At 37.5% G+C, this 20040-nt stretch overlaps 1 protein-coding gene across 2 annotated transcripts; it reads right to left on the bottom strand.

Moving 5' to 3' along the window:
* Positions 1-2686: 2686 nt before the first annotated feature.
* Positions 2687-17187, bottom strand: ARL14EP (ARF like GTPase 14 effector protein). Of its 2 annotated transcripts, XM_074336161.2 has the most exons (5): positions 17035-17180; positions 10465-10649; positions 8953-9446; positions 7326-7453; positions 2687-5678 (listed from the first exon to the last, which is right to left on the bottom strand). In XM_074336161.2, exons 3-5 carry the CDS (start codon positions 9376-9378, stop codon positions 5450-5452), a joined length of 783 nt encoding a protein of 260 aa, XP_074192262.1. In that variant the 5' UTR covers positions 9379-9446; positions 10465-10649; positions 17035-17180; the 3' UTR covers positions 2687-5449. The 2 variants fall into 2 exon arrangements, with proteins under 2 accessions (XP_074192262.1, XP_019594157.1); XM_019738598.3 differs by lacking the exon at positions 10465-10649 and having other exon boundaries at positions 17035-17187.
* Between the last annotated feature and the right edge of the window lie 2853 nt (positions 17188-20040).

Raw genomic sequence — 20040 nt, 5'->3', positions numbered from 1 at the left:
GCCCCCTAACATTGGCTATGGATGTCACACAGTGTGAGGCCTGGTGTGTTATAGATTTTTAGCTGTTCTCTGACCCTTACATTTATGTGTAGTTCTTTGATACAAAAAGACGTCAAGGAGAATATATGCATTTGTTCAACTCTACCATGTGGGGAGGAGTTGGAAACTTTTACTGAAAAACTTTGGAAATGTTTCCTTTTTATTTCAACATTTCCAATAGTTAAGTCTTCTTCTGGCCCAAGTCAAGAACACCATGAGCCAAACTATTTTGGAAAAAAAAAAAGTTGTTTTATTTGCTTGCCCCAAATTGTAGGGCCTATATTTTATGCAGAAATTCTCTTTGAGTAATCTCATTCTGTAAGCTATAAATGACTAGAAGCTCATTGGCATTTTTTAAAACTTCATTTACCAAAAAGAAAAAGTGAAAAAAAAAGCTCAAGTGATAGTTTTCTCCAGATCATTTCAGATTGGCCATCTAAGCTCTCTTTTCCTAAGTGACCTCATCTCAGCATAGTAGTATGCTGAACTGAAAAACAGGGAAAGTCCAATCCCAATCAAAAGACGAACCAACCTTTGGAGAAGGCATGAGATTAAAACCTCAAAGATGCCACAATTCACGAAACATCTTTGAATCCTTTTACCTCTCTTAATCCCAAAATTAAATTTGCACTTTACCCAGAATCTTATAGGACCTGTTCACACGGTACCAGTATTGCTAACAGGTTGCTTTATTTATGCTACCAATAACCATTTTAACTTTTAAAATAACTGTAATACTATCTTGAAGTTCAAATCATACATTTCAACTACCAGAATATAATTAGAACAAATTTTATTTGGATTCATCAAATTGTTCAATGTTAACTGATTGTTGATTAAAAAAAGGGACATTTACAGAGCTAGTATTTACATTTTGAATTGTTTCTGATCTCCTTTTAAAGACCACACTTTTCAAACTTGGTTTCTCTGGATAAGACAAAGACTCTGCAACCCTGAGCCAATGTCTGGTTTTTATCTCAGTAAAGTAAAATTTGTCCTGTCAAAATGTGCCTCTGAAAAGAAGTGGGTTAAAAAAAAAAAAAAAAAAAAAGTATCATCCAGCATGTTTATTATGAAAATCAGGAGTCTAACTAAAATTTTTGTGTTTTCAGTTATTAGTTGCGGAAGTTGGGAGTTTGGGCAATTTTAGCAATGTTTGCAAACATTTTATTTTTAATAAGCCCATTTATTTCAAAACCATAGCCTAGGAAGATTATGGCAACTCTTTAATAAAACATATGTTTGCTTATAATAAGAAATGAGAAAACTGAAGTTTCTAATCATTGCTTCACAAAGAAATTATTCCCTCATGGTTTCAAGAGGAAAAAACAATACATTTTAGTTGTGCTACTTCATATGACTATAGTAAAATATTTTCAAATTGCATTTAAAGATGTCGTATTACTAACCCAACAAAGTTAATATATAATCTGCTTTATCTGGTAAATATCCTTCATTTTCTACAAATTAAATTTGGGAAAAACGAGTCAATTCTCACAATCCCATCACAAATAATCTGCAAGTTGGGATACATCCTCTAGAGAAGTCTATTGCACTGTTCAAACTAAATGTTCAATGAAGTGTTTAATTAAAACAAAACAAAAAACATAGGTAAAAGCTTATTTCTCCAAGTCTCTCACCTTTATAAAAATAAATGTAAAGAAACCCAAAAGTGCCTATTTTCATATCCTCACTCATATTCTTTAAAAACTTAACATGGTTTGACTACTGCTGGGCAAGCCCTAAGAATGCTAAAAAGTGAACCCTTTCTACATTGAGGATTTTTTTTAAATATCCCACTTCAATGTAATTACCAGTGTGCAGTGGTGTCGATGTGATGAGATTAAGCATTAAGTAGTAGTAGCAGCAGTGTAGAAGCTACCAGCAGATGTCAGCAAAAACTAAGACTGTGTCCCATGAATTTCTACAAGGATGTTAAGCTATTTCCAGCAGGGTAACAGTGAAATAGAAAATCTCTAATTACCAAAGTTTAGTCACGTGAAGAAACCTCAGTTTTCTACAGTTACTTAACTTGTAAATTACCTTTTTGGAGGTGATAGGGGTGAGAATAAGAGGTTACAGTGGGATCTCCTTTTTCAGGGTAGAAAGAGCTTGCTTTCAACGAACTGAACTGCTCCAATTTTGTTCAACAAAAACCATCTTCAACGCTGTATTACAAACCAAACTACACTTGTTATCCTTGCTTAAAAAAAAGATCACCTGGTTTACAGAATATTTTATTTTACTCAGGCGCTCCAATACATGTTTAGGGATTCTGAACATGAAGGACACAAATGTGTTTTTCTGGGGAGAGAGTTCATAGCTTTCATCAGCTTCTCACAGGGGTCTCTGACCTCCGAAAAGTTAAGAACCATGCTAAAACTTACTAAAGTTATATTCTCTGTATTAATAAATCACTCTATATGTGTATGTGTCTATGTATGTTTCAAAATACATCTGCTAAAAATTACTTAGTTGAATCTATGCCAGGAAAGCAGTTTTGGAATAGGCTGCCAAGGCTGCACAACAGCTTGTTATACAGAACTAGATATAATATTTTAAAAATAGGAGACTCTCACATATACTGTTCCAAAGGGAAATAGCCATTTTCTTATATTTGTAAAAGGCAGATAGGAAAAAGATCACATGGGATTCCATTTATTTTATTCAAATATATACATGTATTTTTATTTTAACATTTGTGACCAACATTGTGTGAGACCAAAGTTGTGACTTTACATTAACTTCACCAGGAGCCACATATAGCAGAAGTGTTTATAGAACTTTTATTTATATTTTTAGATAAAGAGCATTCTAAAATAATTTAGCCACCTTGAGTCACATGTAAAATATAAAAAGGAAGTAGACGATTTCGTTGTATTCTGTATTTCTGAAATTTTATATTAAAAACAGCAAGTAGACTTGTGATACAAATTTTCCAAAAGTTTTTATTACAGCCTACTCTAAATCAGATATAACTTTCTTTGTAAACGTTTTGCATGCTGTTTGCTCTCCTAAATAGGCATAATGAACAAATATTAGCAAAACTGTTCAAGAAATTTTACCTTGAAAAACTTACTATCTTTTAAAAATAACAGAAATGTTCTACTAAGGAATGATGAAATATCACAATTGTAAAGCCATTTATTCCATTGAAAAGATATTCCTGTTTTAAACAAAAAATCAAATTTTAATTTGTCCCTATGAATAGCCTAATAAATATACTAAATCATACTTAAAAGCAACAAAAATGATAGGATCAAAAAATTAGAGTCTGTATCCTTTATAAAAAAATATTTAATTCACACACAAAAAAATCTAGCATCAGATTTAAGCATATAATGCTAAAATATTCTTTTTGCCAGTGCTTTGGAATTGATTAAATGTACTTCTGATAACTAGGTCAGTGAACAATTATAACTTAAAACTGACATTTAATTCTGTGGTTGAAAATGGCATTCTATCAAAGTAAAACCAATCACTTTAAAGAGACAGCAAAAGTGTACAGAAATAAAAATAAACCTCTATTGGTCAATTCAATAAAACTGGCTGTATAAATTTATAGTTTCAATAGCTACAAAAATATTTCAAATTGTTTAAAGCTCATTTGATTAAAGTACTATATTTAAGGAAGACAAAAAAACTAGCTGATGAAAGATTTTAGACAGAATGACAGGTAGCTGTCTTAAAAAAAGAAAGCAAAGAAGTTATCAGTCACTCCCAGCCTCCAAACAGCATCCAAATTCCAACATCAAGTTTCAATCACTTTCCAAATAATTTATAGTCTCAACCAGTGTTTCTCCCCCTTTTTAAAAATTATCCAAATAATTTAGTCTCAACCAGTGTTTCTCCACCTTTTAAAAAAATTATTACCTTTTTTAAGAGCCTTTTTTAGACCATTTAATCCTAATCAACACCCTATAAGATTTTAATGCCAAGGAATTAATGTATATCTGTTCATGTATTGTATGTACTCATATATTCATGCTTTATACATAGAAATAAGATTTCTGTCACCAAGAACACAATTTCACCAAAAATGCCTGGTCTAAACAATGAAAGATTTATAGTACACCATACTAATAACTGATTTAAAGTTTAAGTGGGGAGACAAAAATAGCATATTTTAGCACTTAAGATATGTAGATTATTCCCCAAATAGTTTACCAACCAACCACTTACTTGTATCAAAATTAATTTTCCCTGAAGTAGGCACTGTTCTTAGCTACAGGCAGCCCTTGCCTTGCACAATAGTGTGGGACCATAAAAAATGGCCAAGCAATCTTTCTTAATAATCAATGGGGAAAATTATGCTTGTTCTACGAGTTTTAAAAATCTAGTCAAAATATTAAAAACTGTCAGTAAATAAAAAATTATAAAAGTATTTAGTACACTGTAATTTAAAATATTAGAAACACTGGGAATCAGTGTTATTTGACTGCAAAACAACTAATCAAGTGTAATTTGAACAATGCTTGCCTTTTTTTGTCAAATAACTTATTTGGGTAAGCATCTCTTCCATACCATGGCAAAATGACATAATCCTTTAAGTCTGGATTGTTTCCACTATTTCATCATTTGTACTTTGAATGTTGTGAAATATTTCTGTGATTTCCTTTAATGTGAAGTTTTACCATCACTTCCTCAGCCACTTTTCCCCATCTAGGCTGGTAAGCTGCCTCCACTAAGCGCCTCGGGCTATGTCTGTAGAGGCTCCAGAAAGGCGCAGGGTCAATATTCCCACGCTCAGCAGTTTCTTCTACAGCTCCATTAATGTTCAATTCATTAAAATCTCACTTCTAGCATATAATTTTTCATTTTTTCGCTGCAATCTCATCTTTGTTGGCCAATTCTTTTCACTGTTTATAAAATGTAAGTGCATAGTTTGCTGTGAGTGAACTGATTAATAGATGTGCAGTGACCAATCAGTAGCAGAATTTGAGAGAAGTAACGTGATTGGTCACTGAGCATGAAATACATCTGTTACTCACATAGTGACTTGTGGACCAAAGAGCTAGCAGGGAAATTTACACTTGGTGTAATTACTCAGTTAATATACCGTGGTAAGTAAAATTTGAACTGTGCTGTTAGGGAACTGGTGTGAACTAAATCACTGTCATCGAAATGTGTGGATGTGGGAATTGTGCAAATCGAGGACTGCCTATACCCTACTTGCTTACAATGACCCAGACAGGCTTTGAGCTGACTGCTGAGTAATGGACCATCTATATTTACATCAAACCATGACTAGTAAAGCACCCTAAATGCAGTATTAGTGCATGGTGAGTCCATGTTGAGGTGTATTTCAAATTTCTGTCATTTGGCAATCAACTTTAAAATGTACCTCAAAATGACAGAATTTTAGAAACAGAGAAAGGACCTTTAAATATCCTACATCTGATACCACAAATTATCCAGCATGTTTATTATGAATGATTTCTCCTCCTTCGATTTCAATCTGCTCGTACAGCCACTTGCGGTCACAGCGACACTCAGCCCCACACTTGGTAGAACCACAGGCAGGACACGCATAGAAGCATCCTAAGCAGTCTTCATCAAGGCAGTCGCAGAGGTCCATCCCGCTGAAAATGAGGAGGCCCTGGCTATCATAGACCTTACTCTTTGCTGGTATCACTTGTCTGTAAAGTAAACACAAGGTGAATTACACCTCACAAATATAGCATTTTGAATATTTGATTGAAAATAATGAAAAAAAATTAAGAAGATAAAATATGTTGAATGCAGGATGAAATCCTGCCAAATTGGATTTCACCAGACTCAAGGCTACTCTACAGTTAGTACTCCATCGTTAGAAGAGACCTCACCCTAAAGTGTTGAGACAAATACAAAAAGCCTGAATATGCCTCTCAAAGTCCATTTAAAAATCAACTCAGCAAAGGAATGGACAAGAACTTTGTCCAAAAAATAAGTATATTATCTGTTGAAAGTATCTTCCCCTTACCTTAAAAAAAACAAAAAAACAAAAAACAAAAACGAACGGCTAGTTAAGAGGTATGTTTTATTGGCTACCAATCTCTTTACTGCTTTGTGAACATACTTTTATTTTTATTACAGTATCTATCCTATTGGCTTTTATACTGCAATTAACCTATTTCTTGTTCTTTAACGAACTCTAGCAAATCTGGTCTAAAAATACTTAAGTGACTCAACTGAAAACCTTAACAGATGGAATAAACGACATATGTAGAAAATATTGAGTGATCATACTAACATTTCTTTGTCAATTTATATTTTAGAAATGCTTAACACGTTGCGTACGGATCACGAGAATCTTCGTTTCTTCTGAGCCATGCGTTAAGGACGGATAACGAGAATTTCAAAAGATTGGGCAGAGAGCAGTGAGAGGCCAAGACAGGGAGGTGAGACGAGTGGCAACAGGGAACCAGCTGTGAAAGTGCCTACGCAGCAGGCCCCCAAGGAAGACAATCCGGCCAGGCTCTCGGGAGATTTTGCCACGCATCATCTGGAGCCCATAGTGGGAAGAGGAAAGAAAAAATATCACACACGAGTGTGTAAAGTGTGCGCATCAAAAAAAGTGAGAAGTGAAACTCGGTACATATGCAATTTTTGCCGTGTCCCACTGCACAAAGGAAGCTGCTTTCTGCAGTATCACACCAGGAGGGATTACTAACATCATAGGTGAGTAAATCCTAAAAAATTCCATAGAAAAATAATAAATGACATAGAAGCATTTACGCTTTAAACAGAAGAGTGCATTTTAAAGTAGTTTCTTTTAAAAACCTGCCGGAACAGAGGGGTATGAGGGATTTAAACCCCGCCATACGCAACATGTTAATTTAAAGTCATATTCTAAACAATTTAGTTTTCTCATTTTTTCTCTTGACTGTACAATAACTATTTCTATTTCATACCTATAAAAATTAAAAAGCAACCTTGCATTCTCATAAAATTCACTTTTTAGCTACTATTCATAGAGCAGAGATATACCAATTACAGAATGTTAGTATTTTTCAAAAAGTTCAATTGCTTTAATTCTAAGTTGTTTGAATTATTTTAATTCTCATGACAAAATTCTCTCTAATTCTTACTCACTTCATTGATATTTTCTTAGAAACAAATTTTTAGAGTTGAAAAAGATTCCTTAATTTTTTTATGAGGTTCTCATAAAAAGGGTTTCTTACCAATTTCAGATTATGTAGTTTAAAATATTTACCCAGAAAATCCAAAACTTAAGAGAAATATAGGGGTACAATACAGATGTGAAGCAGCAAGTTAACATATGTCTTAAGTAACTAATAGCCTACCTGTCTGAACCAGCAGATGCATTCTTTGTAAGCCTTCTTTTTTCTCTTTTACCAGTTTCTGGAGCAAATTCAGTTTGCTTTCCTGGGTTTGCAAACTGTAATGACCTCAAAGCTTTAGCAGTTCTTCCCTGAAGAAAGGTAAACAAATTATCAACTCAAATCTTGACATTAGGTCATATTAATATTTCACTTAGTGCCAATCCAGATTATCCTTGAAGGTTCCAGACAATCTGGAACTCACAAAAAAGACATTTTAGAGCCCAACTGCAACAAAATTTACACAGCCCTCCACTGTATTCAAAGTTTGTTGGTTAATTTACTTAATATTTTCATTATCCAATTTTAGTCTCTGGCATCTGGAGGACAGGATGACAAGCAGGGTGAAAACTGCAATGGAGGCTTCCAACAGGGAGAGAAGTTGGAAAAACTGCTTTATAACCCAGGGGCATAGAACTGAAGTTCCTAATAATGAGCCTGAGTCCTTAACAGGATTCTATTATATTATTACTACATATGTTTTCAAAAGCAAGAAGTAACATGGTTTCAAGTCCTGAAATATATTACAATCTTTTTTCAAAAGCTTTAGTAAAACAAAATTTTGATGGTTAAGAGTTAAAGTTTGTTACTTGGGGGAGAAAAGCTTTATGTGATACATTCCACAAGAATGCATAAAGTGGAAAAGACATCTTAAGGGACAGTAGCGAGTACCTAGTGTGAACTGCCAGATTACAGTGGGTCTTGGAGATGTCCCTGAGGGGAGAACAAAAGGAAATCACTGCATGTAATTTGAATTTTTAATTATCTTTTAATTTGGTTTAATATAATGAAAGGGCAAATTGAGAAAAATATCCCAGCAGCAATAATTATAAATTGGTTTTAAGCAGAAATTTTGAGAAGGGCTCCTTTTTACATACTTGTCCTCGTTCTACACCAAAGATTGCTTTATGAAACCTTAAATTGTTCTGATATGGTTAAATAATTTGAATGTAGGCATGTGAATAAGGAAGAGTTATAAACTATTTAATTCTTACACGGTACAAATGTATGCTTTTTGACCATAGGGAATCCTAAAATTAGCCTTAACCATACCAAGTAAAATTTCAGAGCCAGAAGCAAAGGAAACTCACAGGCATCTTAAACACCTAAACAAGAATGAGATAATGCCAAAGGAAAAAAAATAAGAAACAACTATTTCAAGTCACTTCTCTCATGTTCCTTTTAAAGCAGTAATCTTCAAGTCCTACATAAAAAGGGGAATTAATCCTGCTATACATAGACCCTTGCTGGCTGGCATGTCCCACTGTGTTACTTTGGTATCAAAAGAAACAAAGATAGTTAAGTCCTGGCTTTGCCAGAATGTTCTAAAAGCCACTCTTGATGTCTTAGCCCTACAAGTTACAGCTTGAGTGTTGGGCATATTATGTTATTCTGTTACTAAGCCTACTTTCTTTATCATCCAATCTGGGTATATGGAAACATTTAGAAACATTTATTTTCACCTCCCCAACTTTATATTAGCTGCATGCTAATTAGTATAATAAATAATAAGTAAATATGATTTCCTCTGAGTTAAGCAAAACCCCACGTTGCAGAAGTAGCAGAGCAGGGAAACGACTACCATACACACATCTGAGTCAGGTTTTCTCCTCTGCCGGTCTTCAGAGTCAACATCCACACTTCCATTGATGATCTGCGTACATTTGGGACAAAGCTTCCAACCAGGTACCAGCTGTCTGCCAAATTTTGCGCTCAGAAAAGTGGCATCATCTAAGTCAATTACATGCAAATTTTTTTTGGCTAGTTTTTTGTGTATGTTAAATGGGTCACAACATGACTTCTGCAAATCCTCAAATCTCTCAATGTAAATTTTTGCATGATGAAAGCAAATTGTATTGTTCCCAGAAAGTGTCATTCCAGTCCTCAGTTGAAGTAAAAGCATATCATTTGATGACAATTCTTGCAAAGTCTTGAAACCTGTATGACGAGTATAGTAGGTTTTATGGCACTCGTTTGTGGTACGAAGCTGGACTCCAACTGAACATGGATCCATCATTCTTGATTCCAGCAAATTTCCCGTTTGATTTCGTCTAGCAATCGCTAATAAGTCACATGGTTATCCCCCTAGAGAAAACATTAAAGTCAGATTTGTATGATTTGTATCACAAACTTTTTATCTGGGAAACTGAGAAAGCATTTGATAAAATTCAATGCCTGCTTAACAGAAAGAAAACTCTTAGCAAGCAAGGAATAGAGAGATATCTACTAAAAACCTACACAATGAACATTATTCCCTGTAAAGTTAGAACTACACAATACCTGCTATCACAGCTTCCATTTAATACCACATTGAAAAGTGTAAGAATTAAAAAGAAAGTAACAAGAAATATCACTCGAAGATGATATAAATATCTACATGGAAAATACAAGTTTAGCAGACAAACTATTAGAACTAGCAAGATAATTCAACAAGGATACTGAAAACCGAAAACACTTTAGGTATCTTACAAAATACATAAATTTTACAAAAGACATGTAAGACTTTTATGGATAAAATGGTCAAACCAGAAAAGCAAAAAAAATACTTTTAATAAATGTAGAAGTATGTCTTTGGAAGTCTAACAACAGTAAATATGTCAATTCTCCAGGATTTATCTATAAATCCACTTACAATCAAAATACCATCAGATATTCCACCCACTCCCCCCTGGAATTTAGCAATCTGGTTATATGGAACAGTACAGGTCCAAGTAAACCTAGATAATCATGAGGAAAACAAAGTATTGTTTTTACTGTAAAGCTATTGTAAGTAAAACTGTAGTAGTGGCATAACACAGACAAATAGATCCATGAAAAGATGCAGGTGTATGACATACGGTATTATAGATCAATGGGCATTACACATTAATGAGAGGAGGATTTAATAAAAGATGCTTGGAAAATTGCCTAACTATGTGAGAAAAGGCAGAATAAGATTTCTTTCTGACAAACAAAAATCAATTCCAGATGGATTAAAGAATTAAACATGAAAAGAAAAACTAACAGTGTTTACAAAAAAAAAAAAAATAGAAGACTTTGTGACACTGGGGTAGAGAAGAATTTCTCAAATAAGAAAGCACTTATCAGATGAAAAGATGCATACATTTCACAATATGTCAAAATTAAACATTTCGGGCCGGCCCGGTGGCTCAGGCGGTTAGAGCTCCATGCTCCTAACTTCGAAGGCTGCCGGTTCGATTCCCATATGGGCCAGTGGGCTCTCAACCACAAGGTTGCCAGTTCGATTCCTCGACTCCCGCAAGTGATGGTGGGCAGCGCACCCTGCAACTAAAATTGAACACGGCACCTTGAGCTGAGCTGCTGCTGAGCTCCAGGATGGCTCAGTTGTTGGAACACATCCTCTCAACCACAAGGTTGCCAGTTTCGACTCCCGCCAAGGGATGGTGGGCTGTGCCCCCTGCAACTAGCAACGGCAACCTGGACCTGGAGCTGAGCTGCACCCTCCACAACTAAGACAGAAAAGACAACAACTTGACTTGGGAAAAAGTCCTGAAGTACACACTGTTCCCCCAATAAAGTCCTGTTCCTCTCCCCCAATAAAACCTTTAAAAAAAAAAGAAAATTAAACATTTCTATATAACTCTAAAGAAGAAAAACAAAAGCCACACTTGAAAGCTGTTGCTAGGATTATTACCCCAAATATATGAAAAAATCGTGACTTCTACAAATCAATTAGAAAATAACAAAGAACCCCTTAGAAAACTAAACAAATATTAAATAGGCAATTCATGGAGGAAAAAAACAAAATAGCCAATAAATGCATGCGAAGATGTTCAACCTCATAGTTATCAGGAAAATGCAAACCAAATGTCATTTCTCAGACATTAACTTGGCAAAAATTTAAAAATCTGACAACCCAGTGCTGGCTAAAATGTGGCCAACTTTTACATGCTTCTTAAAAATTGGTAGGAATGTAAATTGCTGCAACTGCTTTAGAGTGTTGTGGGCAATTTCTCCAAAACTGTACACCCCAGGACCTTGCACTTTTAGTTCTAGGTGTCTGTATTAGAGAAATATATGTCACATAGGAGCACAAGTTATATATACAAAGACATTTAGTATTCACAGTTTTTGACAGTGAAAAACTGGAAATAACCTAATTGCAAAGGACAAGAAATTGTTGAATAAACTGCATGAATTACCTGTATCAACTTGGATAAATCTCAAAGACAATCTATGAAAAACGCTGCAAAAGGATATACATACAGTGTATCATTTGTGTAACATTTTAAACACACTTAAAATAGTATATATTGTTTATGGATGAAAACATAAAATACATACTAAAATATACATGTGAGTAACAAACACCAAATTTGTGGATACTTCTAAGGAAGAAGAAACTTTTTTTTGAGATTTACAGAAGATAAGACTTGGTGGAATGTACACAAGTGTTTTACCACTTTCCATACTTTAAACTCCTTCATAACTATTTTTCAAAACAAATATAAAAACTTAGTTGAATTCTTAAGAGAAATTCGACAAATGCAAGTTACTAAGAAAACTGATGATGAAAATAGATACGAAAAATTGAAATCTAGGTGGTGGCGAGGTATTGAAAACTCTAGGATTCTGCAATCTTGCAAGTGTTTTTACAAGCTTTGCTCCATGTTCAAAAACTGGTTAGAAATCTTAAAGATACTTTCTGATGTGTTTTCTGCAGAGAGAAGTTGTAATCAGTAAAACTACATACAAAGAATAGACTGGCCTCATGTAATAAAAAAAATGGCCAATAAATATTTTAAGTTAAAATGCTAAATTTAAAAGTTAAAAACTACAATGAAAAGGTTACTGAACATTTTAACTTAAAACTTTTAAGCTGTTTAAAAGAGTATATTTATCTTCTTTTATTCTATTTTAACCAACTTTTAAAATTTAACTAAGTATAGGTCCCAATCACATCACATAAAATGGCTTGTATCATACAAATAGATTTTTTTTTTTTTTAAAGTGGGTTAAGGCAGTGATGGCTTCCAAGGCAGAGGGAGGAGTGTGTGTGGGGACCTAGGAAAGGCCCAGATGGCTCATGAGTTCTCTCCATGCTCCTTCTCTGCCTGGTGCAAAGGAGCCTAAGAATGAAGCCTTGGGGTGGGGGTGGGGCTGGGCAGGGAGAGGGGTGGAGGGGACTGAGTAAGGGGCATGCGTATCATACTCCTTCATTCCTCATTTCCGAAAGGCATGCTGGAAGTCAGTCATGCATCAGGCACTGGGTCTGAAACTCAGGAACAGACAGACAGGGCACCCAGAACCCACTGGGAGACAGGTCCCAAGAATAGAAGATGGAGAGTCCACAGGGAGGGGGGGATTGAGATGGGGGTGGCTGGAGAGGAGAAGGCTAAAACGTTGAGGACAGAAGTACACAGCAGCCCCCAATTTCCAAACTGGAACGTTAACAGGCCCACAGCACTTTGAGGCGGAGCTCCCTGATGTGAAATAGCCCAGACTTGGTGTCCAGACGCAGCGAGGAATCCAGACAGAGCACCAGCTTCTAAAAGCTCCCTAATCGTTGTTCTTGGCTACTGATCTGCAGGCTGTCATTGGAAAGCTTGTGTACATCACTCTGCCCCTGGCTTCGGGTCATCTCTGAGGTAGGCCCCTGTACTTAAATTGATGCAAAGACTAAAGGAGAGAAATGTGTAAGGACCACAGCCTCTCGCTCCTGCTAAATGCACTCACCTCTCCACCCTCGGGCCCTTGTCCATGCTGTTGCTGCCACATGCGGCCTTTCCAGAAGCCTTCTGTCTCATCCTACTGACATCCATTAAATGTCCCCTCCTTAGAGAGACAATCTGAGCCCCTATTTAAATAACCGCCCCACTGAGTCTCCATTCTATAACCGTGTGCATGACCTTCAGAGCACACCTCAGCCTTGCTATTCCTTTTCTCTGTCCCTTAGGCTTTGTCTGGATCCTTCTGTGTGTCTGTGTGTGTGTCCCTCTCTATGAAGCCAAAGACCGTGTCCACTGCTGAGCACCATTGTCCAGGCCTCCATAAACACTCAAAAAAAAAAAAAAAAAAAGAAAAGAAAAAAGTGGGTTAAAATAAATTAAGGAGTGGAAAATTATGAAGCCAGAGATACTGATACACAACAACAAACCATGCTGTACTGTACCGTAGCAGATATGGGACCCAAATCTGGCTCCGACCTTTCTTAACAGTCAGTATGAAGAAAACTTGACTAATTATCCCCCACTATGGAAACTGCTAATGCTTATTAATGCAGTAGAGTCTTTATATGTGTAGGTTACTACAAATCAACTCTATCATCAATTTGTAGCAACTAATCTATAATTTTTGGAATGTAAGACTAGTTCTTAGTATTAAAAGACGAGCTACCCTGACCATATTTGATAAGAACAGCATCTTGTGACTTAGAAAATTTATTTTAGAAATTCTATCTGACAATAGTAATATTTTTACCCATTAGAGAATTATTTTCCTTGGCTACTGGGGGTTCTGTTCCTTTAATCTTGGCTACATTACTATAGTTCACAAGAGTTTATAAGTAGACTATGTAAAGTGTGCCAGTGAAGTTCAATACCTATTTTTAAGCAATCTTAAGATTCCTTTGGGAACTTGGAAATATAATTGATTAACTCCTATTAACTCAGTGTTTCTAGTATTTACTTGGACATCTCCTATAACTATCAACTCTTTAATTAATCTTAAACTACTATGAACCTGGACTCTTAGCTGGAAAGTATAGAGTTAAAATTGTTTTTCCTTCAAGTCACCCATAATGCTCTCAGTCTTTGAAAACATTCTCTCCTGATAAACAGTGGCTTCCAAACATTTGGAGTTCTGAGCATACTTCTGAGTACTGTACTGTAATTTTGGAGGAACCCTTAAAGGAATTAAACTGCCTGAACCATTATTATACTATTTTCTAAGCATCTATCATCCCTTAGGTGTCACTGTGGGGTTAGAATTATTTACTACTGGAATTTCCGGATAAAATACAGAATGCTCAGTTAAATTTGAATTTTAGATAATGAAAAATAATTTTCATTTTAACTATGTCCCAAATATTGCTAAAAAGTAATTAGTTGTTTGTCGGAAATTCAATTTTAACTGGGCTTCCTGTATTTTTATTTGCTAATTCTGGCAACCTCATTTACTATGCCTTTTATGGTTTGTTTTTTTGCATCATCCAGTAAGCAAAGATCTTTCTTTGATTTCAGCTTCACATCATGCTCCACCTGTTGTTTAAAGAAAGCTGAACTCCCTATGAACAAATTATAGGACCTGCTCAGTTTAAAATGAAACTGTCCTAAAACAATAGCAAAACGAAGTGCAGATTACTTTCTTCCCAGAAATTTTAGCAGACGTGTGGCAATAATATGTTCCAATATGTTGATTTCTCACTAATACAGCTTTTTACTGTGTCAACAGTCTCCTATTAATTAGTGCGAAAAAGTAATACTAAGAGGAAGCTTAACCAAAAGAAAACTTTACAGAATTTTTAGGTCAACTCATGAGAGCAATTTCCTTTCATGAAAAGTGACTTTTTGGGGAAGCGGTGAAGTATAGGGTCTTATAATTTATAAAGCATTTTCTAGGTTATCTCTTATTTAATGAAAATAATTTCATCTACCTCTACTACGCACATCAGCAGCTTTACTTATGGGCCCACACATACAAGTCAACTATTTCCAACTGTCAATTATTTTTTGTCTATTATCTTCAAATACTACCTACACTACATGTGATAGGAACTCACAGAAGGGTTCATGAGTCAACATGAGAGTCTCAATCCTCAAGAAGGCCCAGGCCCAACAAGAAAAGTAAAAAGAATTCGAAACAAAAATAGAGTCCATGGTACCATTTGAAAAATTTATAGTAAGGGCCAGACCCAACGATAAGCACACATATCACCTCATTAATCTTTACAACAACTTTGAGTTCCTATCATTCCCATTTACAGATGCAGAAACTTAAGTGTAGAGCTCTAGTTAAGAAGCCTAGCACAAGAGCTGATAACAGACACTCAAGAATTTGCTGAATTAAAAAAAAACACAAATTTACCGTAATTTCATTTTATGTAAAGAATCCCTGTTAATTTGGTCCGAATGACCGTGTTTCCCAGAAAATAAGACTGGCTCTTATATTAAGTTGTGCTCCAAAAGACGCATTAGGGCTTATGTTCAGGGGATGTCAGTCATCCTGAAAAATCATGTTAGGTCTTATTTTCGGGGAAACATGGGATTTACTCACCTAATGTACTCCCCTCAGATTTTTTAATGCTTTGTCCAGTGTACTTTCAGATCATTTTTGGAAAAATGTAAACTCCATTTGCAATTTCTCATTATTCCTTTAGTCCTTAAGAAAACTGAGAAGGGACTTCTTGTTGCCAGACCAAGAGGAATGAGCAAAGCTCTCCTCATTCTACCTGATTCTGGATGTGGCCAAAATTGTCAAACAATTACTTGTTCACACTATGGATGTTGAGTAAGTGACAGTGAGTGTGAAACTGAACCGTAACCATTATGTTGAAAACACTTTTACCTCTTCCTAGAAAATAAAGTCTGGGCTGTCCAGCATGGCGTGACTTGTTCCAAATGCCACATACTCCAGGTCACACTACAGTACCTGCAAGGTTCTTGTACACTGTCTGCCTTTACACTGTTCGCTTTGCTTAGAAAGCCCTCGTTTTTCGTGTGTCAGACAATGTGACCTTCACCTTCAAGACTGAGACAGTGTCTTCACCGATCTGCTGAGTCTGACCCAAATAGCGTTGTTATAGGTCCTCCGTCCTGTGTTCCCACACTTTCACTGTGAATTTAAAATCTTTATTATTTCTCAGCTGTGGGAAGACGGGAGCTATAGGGAGTTATTTTCTGTTATCACCCAAGTGAAACTGTAACTTTCCTTTCCAGAGCACTCATCACAGGCTGGTTACTTGTTAGTTTTTTCCATTACACATTAAGCTCTGTGAAGGCAATCACAGTGGGTCCAATATTATAGCTTCTCTAGCACAATACTGACAGGAGATATTTCACAAAGTCTTTTAAACGAACACATGTTCAGAAACTGCCAGGATTTCACACCAAGAAGGCTAAATCTCTCTACATCAATGTGATCAGGTCCCCAGGATCCTGCAATTATTCCCACCCCAACCATGTGGTGGTCACATGCACAACGGCCCTAGTTCACGGCTCTATCAAAATACTCAAGCCACCAGAGACGTCCAGGAAGCACCTGCTATTTTCATGGTACCGGAATAAAAGAACGAACACTCGGCCTCCGGCCTCAACCAAACATCCAGGGCTGGGAGGATTCCGATTACAAAAATAAAAACAAAATAGGAGAAAGAGAAGCTGTGCACGGAGTTCAAGGCCACAAGAGCCCTCATCGAAATAGTACACGCCTGTAAACCATAACACTGAGAGTCCCGTGTGTCCGGAAGAAAAGACGACAGCCCGCGGACGCGACAGAAACTGTGCTGGGACTTGAAACTGGGGGTCGCGCGGTCCTCTGGGGGGCGAGAGGCTGCGGAGGCCCCAGCCAGCAGCTGAAAACCCCCTCACGTTCCGGGCCTCCTCTCCCACTTCTCACCGGCCTCGGGAACTCGGCCTGTGCCTCTTCCCACCCAGAGACCCATCTCCACGCCCTCGCTCTTCCCAGAGCCTCCCCGCGGCCCTTCCCACCTTACCGTGAACTCTCTTCCGCTCGGGTTCGAGCACACCGGCATCCACGCACGGCGACTCCGCCGACCCGCTCTTCCCGCAGGTCCCCGCGCTACCACTGAGACGACGGCGAGCGAGGGCTAGAGAGGCTCAGCGCTACCATAAAGCGAGGCCTGGGAGCAGCCCAGAGCGGAACGGAGCCGGTCCGCCAACTAGGCGGAAAGGGCGGGGCCGCGTAAGTGGGCGAACGATTCTGTGTGAGGCAATAGTTGCGTCAGACGCTGAGTCGCTTTTGCAGTCTGTTCTCGGACGTTAGGGAAGTGCTTGGTCCCGGGGGCCATCTCTTACAAGAAACAGATTTGCCTGGCTTGGATTCTAATCGCAAATCTCTGTGCCTGTTCGTGATGCCACATTTTTGCACCCCCGTCCTTCTAATGGCTGAAGGAGCAGTGAATGAGTTAAAAGGATCTCAGAACAGACCTTTTATTCAAGGTCTCACCTTTTGTTGAATTGTTTTCTTTCAAGCGAATATATTCCAAAATGCATCTATTTTAAACTATGAAAAAATAGCCGTGCTTATTACTTCAAGTAAAATGTAGGCTCCAGGAAGATGCTTGTAAACTTTCTAAGAAATCATTGTCTTTCTTGTATCCCTATTGCCGGCCACAGTTTCGGTGCTCATTAATTTTTAGAGTGGGTTTTGTACGTCTAGACTCTGTGAGAGCTCAAGATCCCGTATACTGAAGGATCGCAGCCTTCAGCCTTGTCAGGGGGAGGGGGAAGGGAAAAGCCCCCCCAAACTATTGTTTTTTAACCAACCAAGTAAAAACAATGTGAGACAGGGAAAGACGGCCCACCAAGACCCAAGCTTGCTAGTAATACTGTCCACACTTAATGTAAGTTGTTTTCTGGAGTGAGCCTATGGGCCTTCCACCACCTCCATGCGTCTGTGCAACCAGGCAGGGTTTGGGAGCTCAGTAAATTCCGCCAGTCTTAGAACTAGGGAATGGGAGAAAGGCAAAAACAAGGGATGATCCCCTCAACTCCGTCTGCAGGAGGTCACATTGGGTAGTTCTTTTAGTAGTTAACTTTGTGGTTGACACTTTGCTAAGTAATGAAACAGAAGAGTGATATTTATCCTTGCTTTCAAAGAGCTCGTAGACGAGAGAGAGAACAGAGAGGCGTAAACAGTTCATCATAGTCTGGTGTGATAAATGCCATAATGGAAACACAGGACATGAACAGCATAAAATGAGAGTTACTAAAGCAGGGTATTCTGAGAGGAGATTAATGCCTGACTTGAGCTGTCCTATGGAAAACTAACTTGAGGCCACGGTGGCCTCCAAGTAAACTGCTGGGCAAGCTGTCCGAGAGGTAATGAAACAGAAGGTTCACAGACCAAATTAAGATGCTTGAGTAACATGGTTGGTTGAAGGAATTTTAATACCCAGTGAAAAGCAAGGGGAAAGAGTTGGAGAAAGTTGACACACTTAGGATAGGGTACAAGTAGAAAGGCAATAGCACCTGAATCAGGAGTTAAGCAATGTTCATGTGTTCAATCTGCCATACCAGCCTTTTCCACAGATGATATGCTTATGAGGACCAGAGTTCAGGTTACAGCAAGGAGGCCCACAGGTAGAAAGTGCTTTGGGCCAATAGTGCACACCTGCTCTGTTGGTTAGGCACAGAGAAACATGCCTGGCCACAACCAGAGCTTACTAATTAGCCTCAACAGACATGGCAGACATGGGTTTATTTGCTTTTCTTTCTTTCTTTTTTTTTTTTTTTTGTATAGAGCATGTATGAGACTGAACTAAATGTCACCTATGAATGGCTGATTTAGTGGTGACGTAGCTGTCATCCCAGAGATTGCGTAATTGTTCATAGCTTAGTTTTTCCATCCCTTTTTGACTATAAATGACCCTCTAGTTTATCATATTTTCAATTTATTTTAACTTTGGCATGCCTTATAGTTGACTCACTATGTATATTTAACACAATTCTGCCTATGTTTCGCAAAGTATGTGCTTACATTCTCTATATAAAACATCCTAGGCGTTTTGCATTTATCTCATAAGCTGCTAGTGTGTTTAACACATTTTCTGACTAACACTTCTTATGACTGTCATCCATCCTTAAGAAAACTGTAAGGAATTCAGTATAGCTGGAGTGGGAAGCTGGAGAGGTAAGTAGAGAACAGATAATGCCCTTTTCATGCCATATTAGAGATACTGAATTTTATTCTGAAGTAAACTGTAAAACTAAGGAGTGTAGAGAATAGGGAAGAGGTACAGTACAGGGCAGAAGGGCCGAGTGGGATTTCTTGCCCTAATGCAGGTGATTAATAATGAGGGCCTATGTGGCTCTCAGTGGCTCTCTGGGGGGTGACAGGTGATTCCCCCACCCCAAGACATTTGGTAATATCTGGAGACATTTTTTGTTGTTTCAGCTAGAAGGTGCTGGTGATATCTGATGGGGTGAGGACAGGAAAGCTGCTAAATATCCTACAATGCATAAGACAACCCCTCACAAAAGTATGATCTGGTTCAAACTTTCAGTAGTGCCAAGGTTGAAAAACCTCAAACTAAGGGAATTAAGAAAGCATAGAGAGGAGAGAAGTTAAGCAAGCAGATTGAGTTGGATTTTGTAACTGATTAGATATGGGTGTGAGGAAAAAGGAGAGAATGATTTTAGGGTCCTAGCTTGGGTAGCTGGGAGCACGAAGGGAGAAATGGGTAGGGAGAATAGAAACAAGGAATTCAATGCTGGATATGTGAAGTCTAAGACATCCCAGTGAAGATTCACAGTAAGCAGTTGGAAAGAAGAGGCAGGAGATGAGAGGAATTTGAGCTGAAGATCCGAGTTTTGGTAAATGTTAGTACTAGACCAGAATCTCTATAGACAAATTCCAAGAATCTGCACTTTTGGCAAACAATTAGGCAATTTTGCAGCATGCTGAAATTTGTAAACGATAGAGTTAGGTCTCAGAGGAGGAGTCTGAGAAGGAGCAGACAGCGAGATAGCCAGAAAAC

This window comes from Rhinolophus sinicus, chromosome 14 (assembly GCF_057876585.1).
Source record: "Rhinolophus sinicus isolate RSI-liver-muscle chromosome 14, RSI-T2T, whole genome shotgun sequence".
Classification (NCBI taxonomy): Eukaryota; Metazoa; Chordata; class Mammalia; order Chiroptera; family Rhinolophidae; genus Rhinolophus; species Rhinolophus sinicus.
This window is presented reverse-complemented; position numbering and strand designations above follow the sequence as displayed.

Coding starts and splice junctions, on each gene's coding strand:
- ARL14EP (XM_019738598.3), bottom strand. CDS start 9,378: ATGATGGATCCATGTTCAGTTGGAGTCCAGCTTCGTACCACAAACGAG. Junction 7,454..8,952: donor GGAGAAAACCTGACTCAGAT/GTGTGTATGGTA, acceptor ACCTTTCTTCAG/GGAAGAACTGCTAAAGCTTT. Junction 5,679..7,325: donor GCATCTGCTGGTTCAGACAG/GTAGGCTATTAG, acceptor TTTACTTTACAG/ACAAGTGATACCAGCAAAGA.